The sequence below is a fragment of the Poecilia mexicana genome, unplaced genomic scaffold (genome assembly GCF_051168715.1).
Source record: "Poecilia mexicana isolate PSO_F unplaced genomic scaffold, ASM5116871v1 scaffold_1, whole genome shotgun sequence".
Lineage (NCBI taxonomy): Eukaryota > Metazoa > Chordata > Actinopteri > Cyprinodontiformes > Poeciliidae > Poecilia > Poecilia mexicana.
In genome coordinates, this window is record NW_028263370.1 from 23,188,478 (window position 1) to 23,205,945 (window position 17,468).

At 41.3% G+C, this 17,468-nt stretch overlaps 2 protein-coding genes across 2 annotated transcripts; both read right to left on the minus strand.

The window, feature by feature from the left end:
* Positions 1–559: 559 nt before the first annotated feature.
* On the minus strand, positions 560–11,765 carry dtd1 (D-aminoacyl-tRNA deacylase 1). Its single transcript, XM_014985680.2, has 6 exons — positions 11,617–11,765; positions 10,212–10,302; positions 9,874–10,109; positions 8,229–8,326; positions 3,038–3,202; positions 560–1,417 (listed from the first exon to the last, which is right to left on the minus strand). The coding sequence occupies exons 1-5, from the start codon at positions 11,657–11,659 to the stop codon at positions 3,047–3,049; spliced, it is 624 nt and encodes a 207-aa protein (XP_014841166.1). The 5' UTR covers positions 11,660–11,765; the 3' UTR covers positions 560–1,417; positions 3,038–3,046.
* Positions 11,766–12,377: 612 nt separating this feature from the next.
* Positions 12,378–13,649, minus strand: smim26 (small integral membrane protein 26). Its single transcript, XM_088006625.1, has 2 exons — positions 13,421–13,649; positions 12,378–13,013 (listed from the first exon to the last, which is right to left on the minus strand). The coding sequence occupies exons 1-2, from the start codon at positions 13,542–13,544 to the stop codon at positions 12,844–12,846; spliced, it is 294 nt and encodes a 97-aa protein (XP_087862751.1). The 5' UTR covers positions 13,545–13,649; the 3' UTR covers positions 12,378–12,843.
* Positions 13,650–17,468: the final 3,819 nt, after the last annotated feature.

The window sequence follows — 17,468 nt, forward strand, 5'->3', positions numbered from 1 at the left end:
ACATTCTGCATTTCTTTTGCATCACTTTACATTGCAGTCAGTTGATGCTGAATGATCAAACTTGTGCCGTTTTGACAGTAATATGATGTTTGACATGTTTCAAATTAATTTGGAGACAATAAGATTATACCCGTCAGTGGTGGGGGTCCGTCGGTCCGTCCTGTCTGCCGGGTTCGTTGGTCTTCAGGATGCTGGTTGTTCTCCAAGGAACCTCTGAGGCCAGAAACAAAACATCTGGGTTTAAAGTGTGATTAAACTAAACACAGCTGGACCATGCTTACCCATTAGGTGACTTCTTAAAGCAGTTAGCGCCACCAGATTTTATTTAGAAGGATCAGAGTAAAGTGGCCTGATTGTGGTTTGTTATTTCCAAATATTTGAAAACACAAACTAATGTGGAAAAGCCTGATTTTCTCTGGGCTTCATAGTACTTTGCTCTGGTTTGTCATAAAATCCCAATAATTCCAGAGAAGTTTATGGTTGTTGGATGATAAAAATGTGGAAAAGTTGCAAAGAACTGCCAACGCACAATGGAAATGACGACAACCACACAAACATGAATGCTTTTGAAATTTATACAGTAACAAAATGTACATTCAGACCTGTCAGACACAGCAGGGCAGCATCAAGGTGGGAATCCTAAATTTCATCCTTAATTTTCCCCAAACACCAAAAAGAAACCCCAGCAAAGAGAAGGATTTAAGTTTAAATCAGGCAGAAGTCATTTCCATCTGAATCTTTTCCTTCCTCCTAGTTTGTCAAACCAAGTTAAAGTTTTCTCTCTGCCTTCTTTACAGAAACAAAATAACAGTTGCAGCAAAATGTTTGCCTCACTGCAGCTTCCCTGACACTTTTTCACATTAATCACAATTCTAAACCATAATCTGAACACCTTTCTGTTGCTAAGAGGAATATTAGGTTTTATTTCTGTGAGATTTCGCCTCCATGTTCCAGTTAATTAGAAGTAACGACAGTGATGCACCTGCTGGATGCTTGTGAGCTCAATTAGTAGCTCAAAAATACCAAGACGTGTCCAAGCATGCAGAAAGGAAAGCGGGACATCAGGATAATGGGGCTGTTATTTAAAGCGTCTGTTTGTGTCTCTGTTGGTTACAGAGACATTCCAGTTCAAGCTCAGAACAAACAATCTGCTCACGGCGGTAAACAGGCGCTTAGAGGAGGTGGAGGTACTGGTGTGCTCCGTCTGGCAGCACTGGAGAAGATCTGCAGCCCAGCAACACGAACGGAGCGGGAGCAGAGAGTCCAACAGAGACGGCTGGAGGAGGACAAATGGAAAAACAACGGGACGAAGGATTTAATGAGCTGCTGGGTTTCATTCGGTCCGTTCTGTCTGCTGTCGGTCAGTCCGTAAACGGGTCGAAGCGTTCTTCCTGAGTGTCCACAGTTTGGTTTGCATCTGAATCAGAAAAGAAGAAAACACTGGTCAGTGACAGGGGCGTCACTGGGATTTAAGGACCTGGGGGCAAACGCAGCGTTTACAACATTTAACAGCAGCAACACAAACAGAGAAGTCGCTTTTCCACTTTTAAAATAGTTCAGGGTGACAGAAACATATTTTATACAAAACATGAGTTAGTTAATATCAAAGCTTCTGCTGCCAAAAACGGGCGAGGTGACGATGTGTATCCTTAATACTTAACAAATCCAATGTTTGTAAGTGGTTTACTGAACGAGCTCCCTGAACACCAGGAGTTCTGACATCATCAAACTGCATATTTTATGTTTTCCTTCATCAATATGAAAAAGCAGAAACAAGAAACTAACACATTCAGCAGTTTTCTTAAGCAATTTTAGAGGATTATAACAGGATGGACTTACAGTTTAGAGCTTATGACAGAATTGTCCTTTTACATTATCTGCATTGCTGTATATTGTTTATCCAGGTGTCCAGCTCTTTGCAGCTTCAAAATGAAGCACAGAAAATGTGATGAATTTCTGGTAAACAGATTTTCTCAGGAGGTTTGATCGCCGAGCGCCCAGTGCTTGGATGGATTCAGGTGACATGAAAAGCTGCTATGTGCAACATTAAGTTTCTATCAATTGTTTAACAAATGTCCATAAAAGTTTTATCTTCAACATTGAGTTATCCTGATGTGTAAATCTAATGACTCAACATCAGGTTTTTGTCCCTGATTGTGATTTAAGATGAGAAGGAAAGGAGAAGTCAGGAGGACGAGGCCAGAAGAAGCTTTGTTTTAACTTTACATTTGAATTTAATCAATCTGTCATTTTAACAGCTACAGCAGTAAATGTGTTTGGTTCTGACTAAAGCAAGATGAGGATTGGATGTTCCAAAACAGGAAGTCAGTGGGGAGAAGATAAAAGCGAACTCATTCAGAGGAAAAAAACACATTGCTCATGTTTAAGTCATGCAAAGCAAACCTCAGGAAGACCAGCTTCCCCTTCTTTCTCTTCCAGCCATGTTCCCTTCTTCCACAGCAAACTCTCAGATCGGAACCCAAATAATCCGCCTATCGGGCAACTTCCTCCTGGCCATCAGGAGCCGAGGCCTCCACATGTCGGAGCTGATATTTACCCAACATGTTGGTGCAGATTAAAGAGCAGAGCGGCCTGAAAGCTGAGCAACTGCTTCCATCCCAACCACCCCGGCTCTCCGCGGAAAACAAATCCTGTTTGCGAACTGGATGGAGCGGAACGTCACCTTGGCTCGGCGTTCAGTGTGAACCACAAACAAACAAACAAACAAACAAACAGCTCCGTCTCGCTGCCTGTTGCTAGGTCCCACTGAAATGTCAACAGCAGTAAAACAGCAGACCCAAACAGGAGAAGGAAATGTGGAAACCAGCGGCTTGTGACGGCTGGAGTGCAGTTTGCTGACAGTCCTACACTTTTTAATTAGTCCAGAGTTTTCCAGAGTTTTATGTTGCTTGTTAAATGCTAAAAAACAGATGTTCACTACGGCTATCAGGGTCTGAACTAGAGCCTGGAGATGAAGAGGATGGACGGACTGATGAAGAATCTGTGTTTCTTTGACCCCGTGACCCCGCCGGCTCACCCTGCAGCATCAAGGCTCCCGGTCTGAAGACACGTCGCCCTCCGCCCCGCTGCTGGCGCTGGGGTCCGGCCTGGACCGCAGCGAGCTCTTCTCCCGTCCCGACTCGGACGAGCCTTTAGAGCGCGTCTTCTCCTTCCTGAGCTGCTGCTTCTCCAACTTGGAAAGCTGAAGAAACGCAAACAGAAAAAGCCGGTTCATAATTTCACATTTTACCGTGAACGTAGTTTACCTGCGCAGAATAAACCTTTGAATAGTTTAAAAGTGGCTCTTTTTCCTTCTGAAGTATTGAAACTGTTTTCTCTGAAAGGGAAGAAAACATCAGGGAAGAGTTGATGCCAGGTTTCCGACGCGCCGTCCAACATGGAGACGATTCCCAACCCAACAGAAAAAAACACTTCCTGCTCCGGAGGCGCTTTGCTAAGAGATAAAACAACCTGATACATGTAGTTCAAAACAAACAGCTGCCTACTGGAAAAAAAGACCCAGATTACAATAAAATTATATTCTGCTTCAGGTTTGATCCAAACTGCAGCCATCATATCATCTCCAGCTGGGAAGTTTCTGATTCAGCTGCTGTTTACTGATCTACACGTCGGTCTGTTCTACCGGAGGCTGTGGCCCAGTTTGCACTTCATTCGTCTAATTTTACATAAACAGCAGGTGGACCAATAAATTGGACCTGACTTCCAAAATGTGAGATCACCGATTGGTCATTAGGTTGACCTGGAGACCTTTGTTGTCTTATTAACGTTTATAATAAATGCCACAAGTGCCAACATGACAACTCATTCCTGTATATTTTTATCAAAAATTATCATTTTTTTTCTCCAAAAAGGTTTAAACAGGTTTTATTTGGTTGGCCTGAGAAAGACGGGACAAAATAAAACTATTGATTGTTTTATCTTGTTTATGTTTGTGTTTTTAATGCCTGTTCTAAATCTCTTTACATTTCTCTGTAAAGCACTTTGAATTGTCTTGTACAAAGAATGTGCTATACACATTTTTATACAAGCTTGCCTTCCCTTGGATTAATATAACTGGGACATATTTAGGATAAATTCCAGTTATTTTCTGTCTAACCTTTCATTTAGCGGTACTGCTGATGGGGAAGCCTGCAGACGGCTGGCCAGCCTTCTTGAATCTCTAATTTCTCTCTAACTGCCGTTTGTTGACAAGAGAAATGAAATAAACACATAAATCCCGTCATTGATCTGAGCTTCCTGCTGACTCGGCAGAATCAGTGTAATTAAACAGAAAGTGGGTCTGTACTGGTCCGAACACGACCGTTTGAACTCCATCATTTACAGCCTCTCCTCGTCTTCATCAGCGATTCAGGAAGCAGGGAGGCAGAGAGCTGATGAAGTCGTCGGCCGACATGCGCGCTCTCGGCTGCTAAAACTTTCATGGCTCTCTGGGACTTAATGTCATCTCACAAAATCCAAAGCGTTGCGTAACAAATTACATTATTTAAACAGCATGAAAACTTATATGGAAGCGGTTCTGATGATGTAACGTCTGATTAGATCATGGAGGTGAACATATTTGTTGTTTGTTCTCAAAAGTTACAGGCCCTAAACTCTGGATCCTGAGCAGATAAAAGCCTCCACTAACACGATCAAACGTTACATAATCCCAGAGAGATGATCCGCCGCTGCAGCGTCCAGCAGGGTGGGTTTCACCGCCTCCATTGTTTACTGTCAGCCTGACCCCGCCCGGGACTCAATCCCCGATTTATGGAAAGAAAGGAGCAGTGTCTGCTGGCTGTCGCTGCAACCCCCCCCCACTAAACTGAGCCAAGCTCAGCCTGATGGCCGGCCCCGTTTATCCCCATGTTTGGCCCCGCTGCCTCCGCTGCTAAACATCCCAAACAGACAAGATTAAAATTCAGCCGATTGCCTGAATATCCGTCCTTTCGGGGAAACGGCCGAGTCCCGGCGAGCCGACGAAGCCGGAGCGAAGCTGAGCAGCAGGAGGACAAACCTCTGAATCTTTCTCTTTCAGTTGGCAGGAGAAGCTGGAGGCCTTCATTCTGGACACAGCGACAGGATCCTGCTGCAGCCACGTTTTACTGTCTGATACAGTAAAACTATGTGGTATAATCAACATAATACATGTTGATTTAACATGCATTACATCTTTACATCATGTTATAATCTACAACAAACATACTTTGTTGAAGGTTAGTACAACAAAATACTGTGTGTGTGTGTGTGTGTGTGTGTGTGTGTGTGTGTGTGTGTGTGTGTGTGTGTGTGTGTGTGTGTGTTTAAATTTCACTGTCTGTCATTAAAGGTCCAACCAAGAACTGGATTTGCAAATTAGCCTGTGGCTCAAACACCTTACAAAACAATGGTTGCTGTTTCTCATGTTACATGATTTAATGTGCTGAACTTGATTAAATACATTTCAACTGAATTAATTCAGCTACAAAGTTCATGAACAAAATGAGTAATATTTTTAGATGGCAAAAAAAGTACAAGTTATAATAATCAGAGATTTAAAGAGGAGTGACAAAAGCAAATGAGAAGGATTAGCAGTACTTGCTAACAACAAGACATTTACTGTGGAATATTGTCTCTGCCAACTGGATAACTAACAGTTTGCATGTTATAAAAGTAATGAGACTTTCATACAGCAACAGTTCTTCAGTCAGGGGCCTCTTCAGATTTGTTGCATGACTGACTGCTATTGGAGAGCCTTCCTGCTCAAAGCATCACCATCCACACACTTGGACAACACAAGTTACAACATTTAACTTCCCTTTGGGATAAATATTTTTTAATTAAATTAAGTAAAAAATATTGGAGATCCAAATGTGATGTAACTAAAAGAGTTTCTAAAGATTCCAATAACTCTTGAAGAGTTTGCACCTGAATCTAAAGCTTTTTAAAGCACAAATACTCTTAATCTGGAAAATAAATAGCTTAAATCCATAATTTCTTGCCAACGCCACATCTTAGACCTTCGACAAGCCTCTAAAATTCATCCTGTGTGCAACAGATACATTAGGTCTTCAATAATTAGCCATTTATTGTCAGTCCTAAGATGTAAAACACAAATCAAGTCACACATAAATCTAATGTCAGAAGAACTGCTGTAAAGCGGCGCTGCCTCCCAGCATGAATGTCTGAACAGATATTAACTGTTTCTGATGCTCCTGTGGCCTCAGAGGAGGAATCCTGATGAATCCTTGTTTTATGAAGCGTTCATGTTTTAAAAAGCGGCGGGTTCCCAAGAGGAGGAGCCCTGCAGAAAGCTCCCTGCTGACTGCATGTGTGGCTCAGCGCCGTCAATCATCTGCAGCCCGTCCCACTTCACTGTCTGCAGCATAAAGACACCGCCTCACCGCCACGGCTGCAGCATAAACACACCGCCTCACCGCCACGGCTGCAGCATAAACACACCGCCTCACCGCCACGGCTGCAGCATAAACACACTGCCTCACCGCCACGGCTGCAGCATAAAGACACCACCTCACCGCCACGGCTGCAGCATAAACACACCGCCTCACCGCCACGGCTGCAGCATAAACACACCGCCTCACCGCCACGGCTGCAGCATAAACACACCGCCTCACCGCCACAGCTGCAGCATAAACACACCGCCTCACCGCCACGGCTGCAGCATAAACACACAGCCTCACCGCCACGGCTGCAGCATAAAGACACCACCTCACCGCCACGGCTGCAGCATAAAGACACCGCCTCACCGCCACGGCTGCAGCATAAACACACAGCCTCACCGCCACGGCTGCAGCATAAAGACACCACCTCACCGCCACGGCTGCAGCATAAAGACACCGCCTCACCGCCACGGCTGCAGCATAAAGACACCGCCTCACCGCCACGGCTGCAGCATAAACACACTGCCTCACCGCCACGGCTGCAGCATAAAGACACCGCCTCACCGCCACGGCTGCAGCATAAAGACACCGCCTCACCGCCACGGCTGCAGCATAAAGACACCGCCTCACCGCCACGGCTGCAGCATAAACACACTGCCTCACCGCCACGGCTGCAGCATAAACACACTGCCTCACCGCCACGGCTGCAGCATAAAGACACCGCCTCACCGCCACGGCTGCAGCATAAAGACACCGCCTCACCGCCACGGCTGCAGCATAAAGACACCGCCTCACCGCCACGGCTGCAGCATAAAGACACCGCCTCACCGCCACGGCTGCAGCATAAACACACCACCTCACCGCCACGGCTGCAGCATAAACACACTGCCTCACCGCCACGGCTGCAGCATAAACACACTGCCTCACCGCCACGGCTGCAGCATAAAGACACCATCTCTGCTGCAGCACACACCGCCTTGAAAGGGTCCAGCTCAAATTCACGGTGGCAGTAAAATTCAAAACTTTGGCAAAGTTGCAATATTTCTTGAAAAAATGTCAAAAGTTGAAATTTTTTCTCCTCTTCAGAAATTATGATAAATATTTTTAAGTGAAAAAAGCTTAAAAATAAAAGCAGGTGAAATAAAATGTCAAAGTAAGTACAAATCTTTGATTGTAGATGTCTTGAGTTGAATCTCAAAGATTTTTTATTTAAATACAACCTTCCAGACAGCATGAAGTAGGATGAAAGCAACAAACTCTTCAGGCTCTAATCTGAATAAAGTTAAGGATAGAAGGGAAACAAAGTCATGAACATCATTCCTCAGATTTATCTGGTTTTGTTATTTTATTATGTTATTGATTTATTTTCATTTTGATCCTTTAAATACCAAAATTTCCATGTAACTTTATATTTTGGTCAATCTTATTATAGCATTTTAAACATTAGATGATTGAAGTTTTGATCAGTTACTCAGAACCTGAGTAAACTTTTTACCAAACAATTTTTTTTACTTTTAATTTAGTAATTTTTTGAATGGCTACTTTTTACTTTTACCTGAGTAGAAATATGCTGAAGTAGTGCTGCTCTTACGTGACAATATTTGGGTCCTCTGCCCAACACTGGTCGACTCGGAATAGGGTAGAGCGCCCTCTATGGGAGCACAGGCAGAGCCAGGACGGGACAGTTGCTCTCCTGATTGGATTGATTGATCTGCTTTAACTAGAAAGTTTAGCAGATTTTAAACAAAATCTGAAGAAATAAAAAATAAAATCTGCCTTATGAGCGTCACTGCTCTTAATCTGAGCTCCACTGATGAAGATGACTGGGTGATGAAGATGACTGGGTACCTGTTTGGGGTCTGTGGGACCAGCCGGTGACGTCAGCTCCACGGTAACCGGACCGTCGTTCTGGATGTTGACTTGCATGGACGCCCCAAACTTCCCGTCTGGAAAACAAAATGGAGGACGATAAATCACGTGTTTTTCATGTGCTAGCCGAGTTCGGCTGCAGCTAACAGAGGAAAGATGGAAAGAGGCGGACAAGGACAGCAAGTTTCACTCGAACTGCTCTCCTTTCTTCTCGCTGGTTTCTTTAGATTGATGACACCATCTGCACAATGAAGCTGTGGGAGAAAACTGATGCATCATCACGTTTCCCTCTCCGGAGGCGGTGGGGAGGGGGGCTAATTAGGAAGCCTCACGCCTCCCTTTGCTGGGACGAGGTGTCCTCCTCACCTGCTCCCCAGTGGGCTGGCCCAGTTCACTGCCACCGCCGCTTCCAGCCGCCTGACCGCCACAATGACACGGCGTTGGCATCCCCCTGCCGCCAACGCCGCTCCAAACCACGCAACGGAGGAAAAATGCACACTTTCATTTTAACTGTGAGGAAACGAGACGCTGGAGAAGACGCGGCTCCGATCGGCGACAATAAACCCGACTTTGAAAACCGCCATGTTGTCACATTATGACATGAATGTTCTCAAATGTCCATTTCATTTCAGTGATTTCATACCTGAAGTACAGCCTATTTAGGAAGCAGGTCTTTTTCCAACATTATTTCCATAAAACCTCAGTCAGTATAGAAATGTTCTTCTGATCAATACATTGATTAACGGATCATCCTGAGCAGAAGCTGAGGTTTGGTCAGTCTGCAGCGCTGAAGAATAAAGTTCTATCTCAACTAGAGATGAACCGATCCGTTATCAATATCTGTATCAGACCCGATATTAGAAAACAAATTCTAGATTGGGTGTGAGTGACAATGTGTCCTGTAAGGGCGGATCTATTCAGCCTAGATCTATGCTTTGTGCTCCGAGCGACGTCAAGCTTTATTATTTATTTTGCATTATTTTATAATTCCTTATTGCTCTTCCTGAACCATTTGAAAGGTTTGTCTTATATTTTTACATATCTGATGAAGTGGCGCCGTTTTTGTCAGTTTTAGTTTATTATTTATTTTACTCCTTATTGCACTGATGGAACAAATTAAAGTTGTGTTGTTTTTGCATGTTTAACCAGCTTGTGAAGCTATCTGTGTGTTAAAATGTGCTGCACTGGTGCACAGTTATCACATAACAGTGCATCAGTTTTCATAAATGTGAATTTATGTCTGTGTTTAAAAAAAAATGTTTCAAGTCAGTACAGTATTGGCCGTATTGACTAAATATGGCCAATACTGAACCTCAGATATTTAAATCAGTACCAGAAGTGAACAAAGTGGACCGGTGCATTATTAGTCTCAACACATCAGCAATGGCCTCAGAGAGGGAATCTTCCTGGCAGTTCTGACAGCTGCTGTAAGACTTTGGAGTCCTCAGTACCAACTGAGTCCAGTCTTTCTGACTACAGTGGACCATCACAGAGCTAATCGTTTAATTGAACGATGATCATGTGTTAAAGATTTAGCAGATTCAGATCCATTCTGCAGCTTTTCCTCTCAGTTCACTCAGAAGTGATGGTTTAAAGCCTCATCGCCCGTTGAGATCCCGCCCACCTTTGATGAGCTCCGGCCTGTAGGCGCTCCTCATGCTCTCCAGGATGCTGCTGTAGAAGGGCTGGGCGAGCTCTGCCGGCATGGCGGCGTGGAAGTCCGGCTTGTTGCCCTTCAGGATGCACTGCAGGGTGAACTGGCTCACACACAACACCTCCAACTCCCTGTCCATGACACTCTTAGCCCACGCCCGGCCGCTCTCGTCCTCAAACAGCCGCAGGTTCAGGATCTTTCTGACCCTGAAAACACACAGTGCTCATGAGGAGGTGAAGAAACAGATTGACTCAAAGTTTATTTCATCTGTATCTATGGACATGTTTGTAGGATTGATTTAGACTTACATGTACTCAGCATCTCTCTGCGTGTCGTCTGCAGAAATCCCGAGCAAGACACAGATTCCCTGTCCAATGGAGCTGACCTGCTCCTCTCCCACTGCAGGACAATGAAAACAGACACACGGCCTTTCTACCACACCCAGGAATTCAAGAACTCTTTGTGCTCACACAGTTCAGAGCTCTGGCTCACCTGCATGGCAAAGTTCTGCTAAACGTTCGCCTGCCAGGAGATTTTTGGGTTTATTTTCAGCAGCAGTGTGAGTAATGGACAGCATTAAGAATTTATCATTGTTAGAAAAAGAAGAAAAATATAACAGAGATTGTGAACAAATATTTTATCATTTCATTTGAAAGGATTCATCCCTCCATTTGTTGTCTATACTTAGTTATTCTTCCAGGGTGAAGAATAACTGCAAATTTACAATTTAGTTACTGGCATCCAATAAATAATTTTCACTTTAGTGTAAAAAAGAAAGAAAGAAAAAAACATCTAAATTTTTTGTGATGTTTGTGTTATTCTCTGTTCTTTGTCAAATGCTTCCTGTTCTTACCTGCCTTTGGACAATGAATGGAAACTAGCTCTTGTGCTTAACTCCTGCATATTTACATTGATGCTTACTGATGACAAATGAATAAGCAATGCCCTAATTTCATAAATAAATAACACAAACTAATGAAGTATTCTATAGATTATTATCAGAATAAAAGAATAGTGGCAGCCCTCAGAGGCTGTTATGTTCTTCTTGCAAATTCTATTAATCAATTAAGTTACAAAAATAAAATTAAAATATCAGTTATTAAAATAAAAACAGTAACTACTATTATCAATATTATTATAAAAATGCCATTTTAATTGTAATGTCATTTAATAATTATTTCAGTGTATTTGTAATAATATTTAGAATTATTAAGAGTAATTTCTAAAATATATTTTTAAATACTACAGCTCTGAGTTTTCTTATTGTGCCCTCTAGCAGTCTTAACCTCTGTGACTCTTCAACAGACCTGAAATAAACATTTTATTGGCTGAATTGAGTCCATGTCAATCTGAATCTGAGCAGCGGTTGTAAACAGGACTTTGAGTGAATAAAGTGAAACTGAACTCTGTAACCATTACTCTAAAACAAGGCTGCCTACATCCAACAGGATTAATTGCGTCTGTATAAAATGTCATATTCACAATTTCTCAGTTGCACTAACTTGTTTCCCTTCAGCTAAAAGTCAACTATTTTAGTTTCCCCCAGTTAGCCGCGGTCTGACGCCGCCCCACTCATTTCAACTGGGATGCTAATGCTAACGGGGCTAACTCGGCTAGCTGGTCATGACAGCTACTACCGGCTGTCTGCTGATTGCCTTCGTGTATTTCAGTTACAGATTCCAACTCCGTCAGCTCGGCTCATTCATAGCTCACCTGTCACACTCGCTTTGGTCACCCTCTGGATAATCGCTCTCATTGTTGTGCTTCTGCTGGACAGCACGCTGTCAAAGCTTCCGGTCAACTCCTGCTGTCAGCGGTAGTTTGTCGACACCTAGCGGTGAAAGTTGGAAACATAATAACGCCTGCAGAAGCCATTAACGGATCTTTAAAAAAAAAAAAAAAAAAAAAAAATATATATATATATATATATATATATATATATATATATATATATATATATATACAATGTATTATTTACATTTTTTTCTTGTCTTGATCATCTTCATTGTTATATTTGTTGTCACCATCAGCATCTTTATCATCATCATCGTGCTTTTTAGATTTGAATAAATTATTTAAAATCAGTGAATGCTGAGAATAAGCATTCACTGCAGCTGCTGATTTGAAGAATTTGGAGGTAGTTTAATTTTTCACTATCCCATTTATTTCAAGCCATGTTCCATCACCACAGCATCATACTGCCACCGTCTAAAAGTTGGTGCAGTTTTCTTGGTTTGGCTTGTCAAATATATTTCTTCTAAATGTAGTTAAATACTGTCTTCAGCTTGTCTGCGTCTTAGTGATTCCTGTATTGTTCCCTAACATTGTAATCAATTTAATTTAATCTGCTTTGGGATAAGTTAAAACTTGTTAAACAAATGGGTGTTCAAGCAGGACCGTGACGCATGAGGTAAAAAAACAAAAAAACAATTTAGATAAACAACTAAGAACCCAAAATGAATGGGAAATTCATACCAATTATAACTTATTTATTTGTTCTTTTTCAAGAAATGCAGTCATTTATTACATTTCAAAAACTCTTGATGGAATAAATTCAAGTATCCTTATTTTTAATTCACAAGAAGATATTAGTTTTTTTCCCCCCAAACAATAAACATATAAGAAATATAGAATGCTGCCCATTTCCCCTTTTCATGATTTTTCCAAATGTGGGTCATAATCTGCTGGAAATTGGAGCCTAAATGAATTAAACTGGTTGCAAAACACTTTTTGTTGTAAAACCAATTAGATGAAACAATTAATTTGCAAAAATTTCTAAATATCTAGAGCTTTAATAAAATACTCTGTGACAACTTAATCATTGCTTTGTAGAGATGATTAGTCCTGATGTTTTTGGATATTCTTTTTTGGCAAAATAATGAAAGGCAGCCTCTTCAAATATGCAAACAGCAAGTCTGTCTTTTAAAACATGTCCAGCAGCTACTTGTCGCCATCTCCAGCTCCTGATCCTCCACTCAACGACTTGATGAAATTGTAGATCCTCCTGCTGTAGGGGACGAAATCTTCCTTATAAACGATGATGGTTTTGGAGTGAGCAGTTTCGTAGACATGCTTGTTGGGATTTTCTGGCTCTTCGAATTTTTGGTTCACTGAGATGTGGGGAGAAATAGTCAATGAGACAGTAGAAAACCATCTCTTGGAAGTCACTGGCAGTTGTTACCCTTTCTTTAAATGCAACAAATAAACAGATAACTAGAGACGAATTACTTGTTTAGTATTCATTGGTGTTACTGACCAATATTTGAACAGATAGCTATCATAGACTCACTGTAAACAGACAATATCTTAAAATCAGATGAATTCTCACTGAAGTTCTCAGTGCCGTCTTTTAAAGCTAATTATCCATCAGAACGCTAAAGGGAACAGTTAAGAAAAGTTATCCAATAAGACAAATTAGTTTGACTTTACTAAAATGAAAAATCGTCACAGATGATAAGTAACATCTCGTCTAATCGGGATTCTGTCTCCTTGGTGATTTTCCGCTCGGTTTACTCACCTACTGGATCGTCCAAACGACCTGTATATTTTAAAAAAGCGTAGGATCCTAATATTGTCCAGACCCCCAGAGCGTAAACTGCGGACACTCTGTAATTCCACTTAATCGGGTCTTTGATAGTCATTTCGAGACTAAAAAACCGGAGGCTTTTAAATGTTTAACTGTCTGTGAATCTTCAGGTTAAACGTTCAGGAAGCCGCCATGACACCTCTTTCTCTATTTTAGTGGTTGGTTTGGAGTTGCATTACCGCCACCTGCTGGTTCATAAAGCCTATTACAGTAAACTTTACGTTGCTTTAATATTTGGCGTTACTTTTTAGTGAGAAATACAGCTTCTTCTTCTTTTTAAATTGACTTTAAAATAAAATAAAATGGACAAAACTTTGAGACTAATTAAAATAAAATGTTGTACTTAATAATTGTTCAATTGGTATCCACTAATTAAAACTTGTTAAAACTAGCAGAAGTGGCAGAAATAAATATTCTGGAACACAAATTATTATATATTTTATAATACAGAATAGTTAAACACGTTTTATACCTTTGGTTTTGAATCTTTTACACACAAAATAAGGAATAATACCTTGTGAAAAAATATGATATGCTTGAGTTCCATTTCAAATACAAATGCAGATCAAAAAGTAGTTTAATGTAAAACAGCAACAACGACAATAATAGTCCTGATATAATAATAAAAAAGTACATTAATATTAATAATGTAGCTTAGAATAAAAGTCCGGTATTCAGCAATATCAAAATCTTTAGAAGAGCCTCGACTCCTTTGCTGCTGCGTTCCTTCAGGTCAGTCAGAACCGACTCGTCTCTCTGATTTATCTTCCCTCTGTCTACGATGCGAGGGCTGAAGGTCAGAGCTATCACCTGATTTGCCTTGTGGCTTCTCTGAAACTCTCCACCCACATGTTAGACCAACACCGACTATTGCTGAAACTCTAACTGTCAGACTTCTGTTTTGTTTCTGTCTTGAGTCCATTAGAAAAAACAGGGAGAGTTTTTTAAACGAGTCCAAGACATGAGTTCTTTCAATGGTTTCAAAATTCTTCTTATCCGTAGCAAACCCCAATGGAAATCATGCCTATTTCATCGCTGAGATGATATTTTATCCCGTTCTCCCTGCAAACACGTCTAATAATACTTTTGTCCCATTTGTGGTTTCTAAGAAAAACAAAAACAGAACGTAAGTTAAAATTAGCTTTTCTAAAATCACTGATACCACCACATAAAATCAGAGCCTGGCCCAGTTCTGTCTGCAGAGATCTGGAGACTGGGCTGTTCCACCACATCTCAGATCCCTCCAAACGAGCCGAGCCGCTGGGAACAATCTCACCAGCAAGGTAAAACAGATAAAAAGGCATATTATTTTAAATACAAAGCAGTAATACAAATATACAAATGCCTGAGTCAGTTTTTTCAGCAACACTCCTGGAGAGCATATATGTAAAAATAATCCTGTATGGATTATAGGATTATTATATATACAAATTTAGATCTGAACAAATCATGTTTTCAACTTTTTAGTTTTGCTTTGTTTTATGATCATTTCACCCTGAAAAGTAAAAATTGATCTAAATAATTAGAAGCCCTCAGCCAGTATAATATGCACATAAAAGTCTGACTTGCACTGTGTTATGGGACCCATATGGGCTCACTAATGGGCCCTCTTGAACCAGCAGGACTGTAAACTGTGAAAGTTCCTGGTTACATTTGGTTCTGAAACATCTTTAAATTCGGGGGCTCCTGGAGCAACAGGAGGAGGATTCATTGCCTGATTTTGACTCAAACTCTGCCTCCCAGAGAAAACCTAATAAAACATGTTTCAGGAGCCACCTGACTCATCCAGCAGGTGAACATTTTGGTCATAAATGATGAAAACATTTCATCTTTTAACTCAGAAGTTCAAATTTCCATCAGTTCTGATTGAACGTCAGGATTTTTCTCTAATTTTTCATCCACCAATCTCTCAAGAATGTGGGTCTGAATCCAAACTTGCCAGGACAAATTATACCTGACAGATAATATTTAGCTGCTGGGTATGAGTTCAAATGGCACTCAGTCACGATTCCTTTGAATGAATAATTCTCAGATGGGTCTGGGATGGAAAACATTATTATGGAGGCGAAGGAGAGTGACAGCTTCATGGTGGATGGATAAAACTCCGCCTGAGTTCAATACAGCCAGGATCATTTGATTTGTCCTAAATTAACAAACTGTGTTGAAACATCCTGTCACAGAAAAATGTATTCAGATTTCAGACAAGTTGGAGCAACAGATCCAGAGTATCAGACTGGGATAAGGCCTGGATATTGATCCTATTGTTTATGGTTTATTTTATTTTTTATTGTTTTTAACTGGGAACAAACAGCATCAGTGACATTAGCAAGAGTTAAAGTAATGTAATAAACTCAAAGTTTCTCTTGATGTCAAGCTTTAATTTTGAACTCCTCCCTGGTTCTGGTTCATCGGATGGTTAAAACGTTTAGATGAGATTTACAAAGCTTGTTAAATTTGTTCTAATCAAAGTTTGTGCAGTTTTCTATTTCTTAAACTAAATGAAAGTTTTTGGTCATTAGCTTTAGCAGAAGAAACAAAGCAATGAGTTACACTGTTGGCTGAAACTGGAACAGGATTGTTTCATGAATTATTGCTCCATCTCTGTGAAATCTGACAGATTTTCTATCAGAGACTCATCTGAAGGTCGCTTGCTTTACCCTGCACCACAGCCGTAACCCAAACCCTTCAGGGAAAATCTCCTGTGGACTGAAGAGATAAAAGATTGAAATTCTGTTTGTTTTTCTGTTTGGTTTTTCTTCATGTTCTGTCTTGATATTACAGCTGTACCAGGAGCTGTATGTCTTCATGTCCCAGGTTTGCTTAAAACAGGTCAATCTGAAGGTGGAATCCTTGTTGTGTGATTGATTCATTAAATCAAAACTCCATCTAGCATCAGAGCAGACAGGCCACTTTGTTTTATCAGGAGCCTGTTTCTGTGTGACCTTCAGTCATTTGGATTGCTTGAGCTCGTTTGCCCAGCGTTTGCATGTGTCTGAGGTAATGCACAGTGTTGAGTTTAATGCAGGTGGATGTTTTACTGCGTTAAAACTGAGGATTCCAGTATCACTCCACCAACAACACCACACAGGACACTGTGGGTCGGGGGCCTTTACAGATCCTCAAAGATGCTAGAGAGGAGCCCCGCGGGGAGTGTCCTAGTCAAAGTCTGGACTTAAGCAGTTCATTCATGTTTAAAATCCAGCCTTCCTGAATAAAACCACTTCAGCAAAGCAGACTGGCCAACATCCCTCCACAGAGGTCCACAACGAGCCTGAACAAGGAGAGACTGCAGCGACGTTTTCCTGAAGAACTGAGGAGAAAACGGATTTGTTTGACCGCTGGAGATGATCACCATTCCTAATAAAACCCTGCAATAAGTGGACACAGACAATGGATGGATGAGCACACTCTTTACAACTCCATGTGCAAATGACAGACTGGTTCCAACGCCAAACCTGAAGAACGAATGTGACACAACTCATCTACAAGGCAACTTCTCTGATGCCAAACTGAATCTTTTCAATCTAAATCAAACTATTCTGTTGCTTTTGAATGTAAAATAATTTTTTGTATTTATTATTGAGAAATTGGAATGTATTGTATAGAAATGTTTTTGCTAGCTTCACCGAGAAGAACAAAAACAAACCTGAACAGTGCTGTGAAAAAAACTGAGCTCAGCCCGCATCACTGCTTCTCCAAAGCCAAAAACATGCAAACTTTTTTCTCCCCTTTCTCCCAAACTGCAGCTCTGATTCTGTCCTTAAAGACTTTTAAAAGGAAGACTCCATTTCATCTTCAAAACCTCAAACAAGCTCTTAACCTCAAACAAATAGAAGCCATTTAAAAGCAGTACAAGCTCATTGTCTGATCACTTTCATCAACTTCTGCTCTTTATTTTAGCCTGGGGCCATTATTTTCCTGCTCAGCCTGCCACAGGCTGCAGCACCGACCCCCCAGCCTCCAGCCTCTGTTGAAACTT

Bases quoted from the DNA above. Each gene is read 5' to 3' on its own strand.
- dtd1 (XM_014985680.2), bottom strand. From the start codon at position 11,659: ATGAGAGCGATTATCCAGAGGGTGACCAAAGCGAGTGTGACAG. The intron at 10,110-10,211 runs GTAAGTCTAAAT...GTGTGTTTTCAG, and splicing joins CAGAGAGATGCTGAGTACAT to GGTCAGAAAGATCCTGAACC. The intron at 3,203-8,228 runs GTACCCAGTCAT...GCGTTTCTTCAG, and splicing joins GTCCCACAGACCCCAAACAG to CTTTCCAAGTTGGAGAAGCA.
- smim26 (XM_088006625.1), bottom strand. From the start codon at position 13,544: ATGACTATCAAAGACCCGATTAAGTGGAATTACAGAGTGTCCGCAGTT. The intron at 13,014-13,420 runs GTGAGTAAACCG...CCCACATCTCAG, and splicing joins TCGTTTGGACGATCCAGTAG to TGAACCAAAAATTCGAAGAG.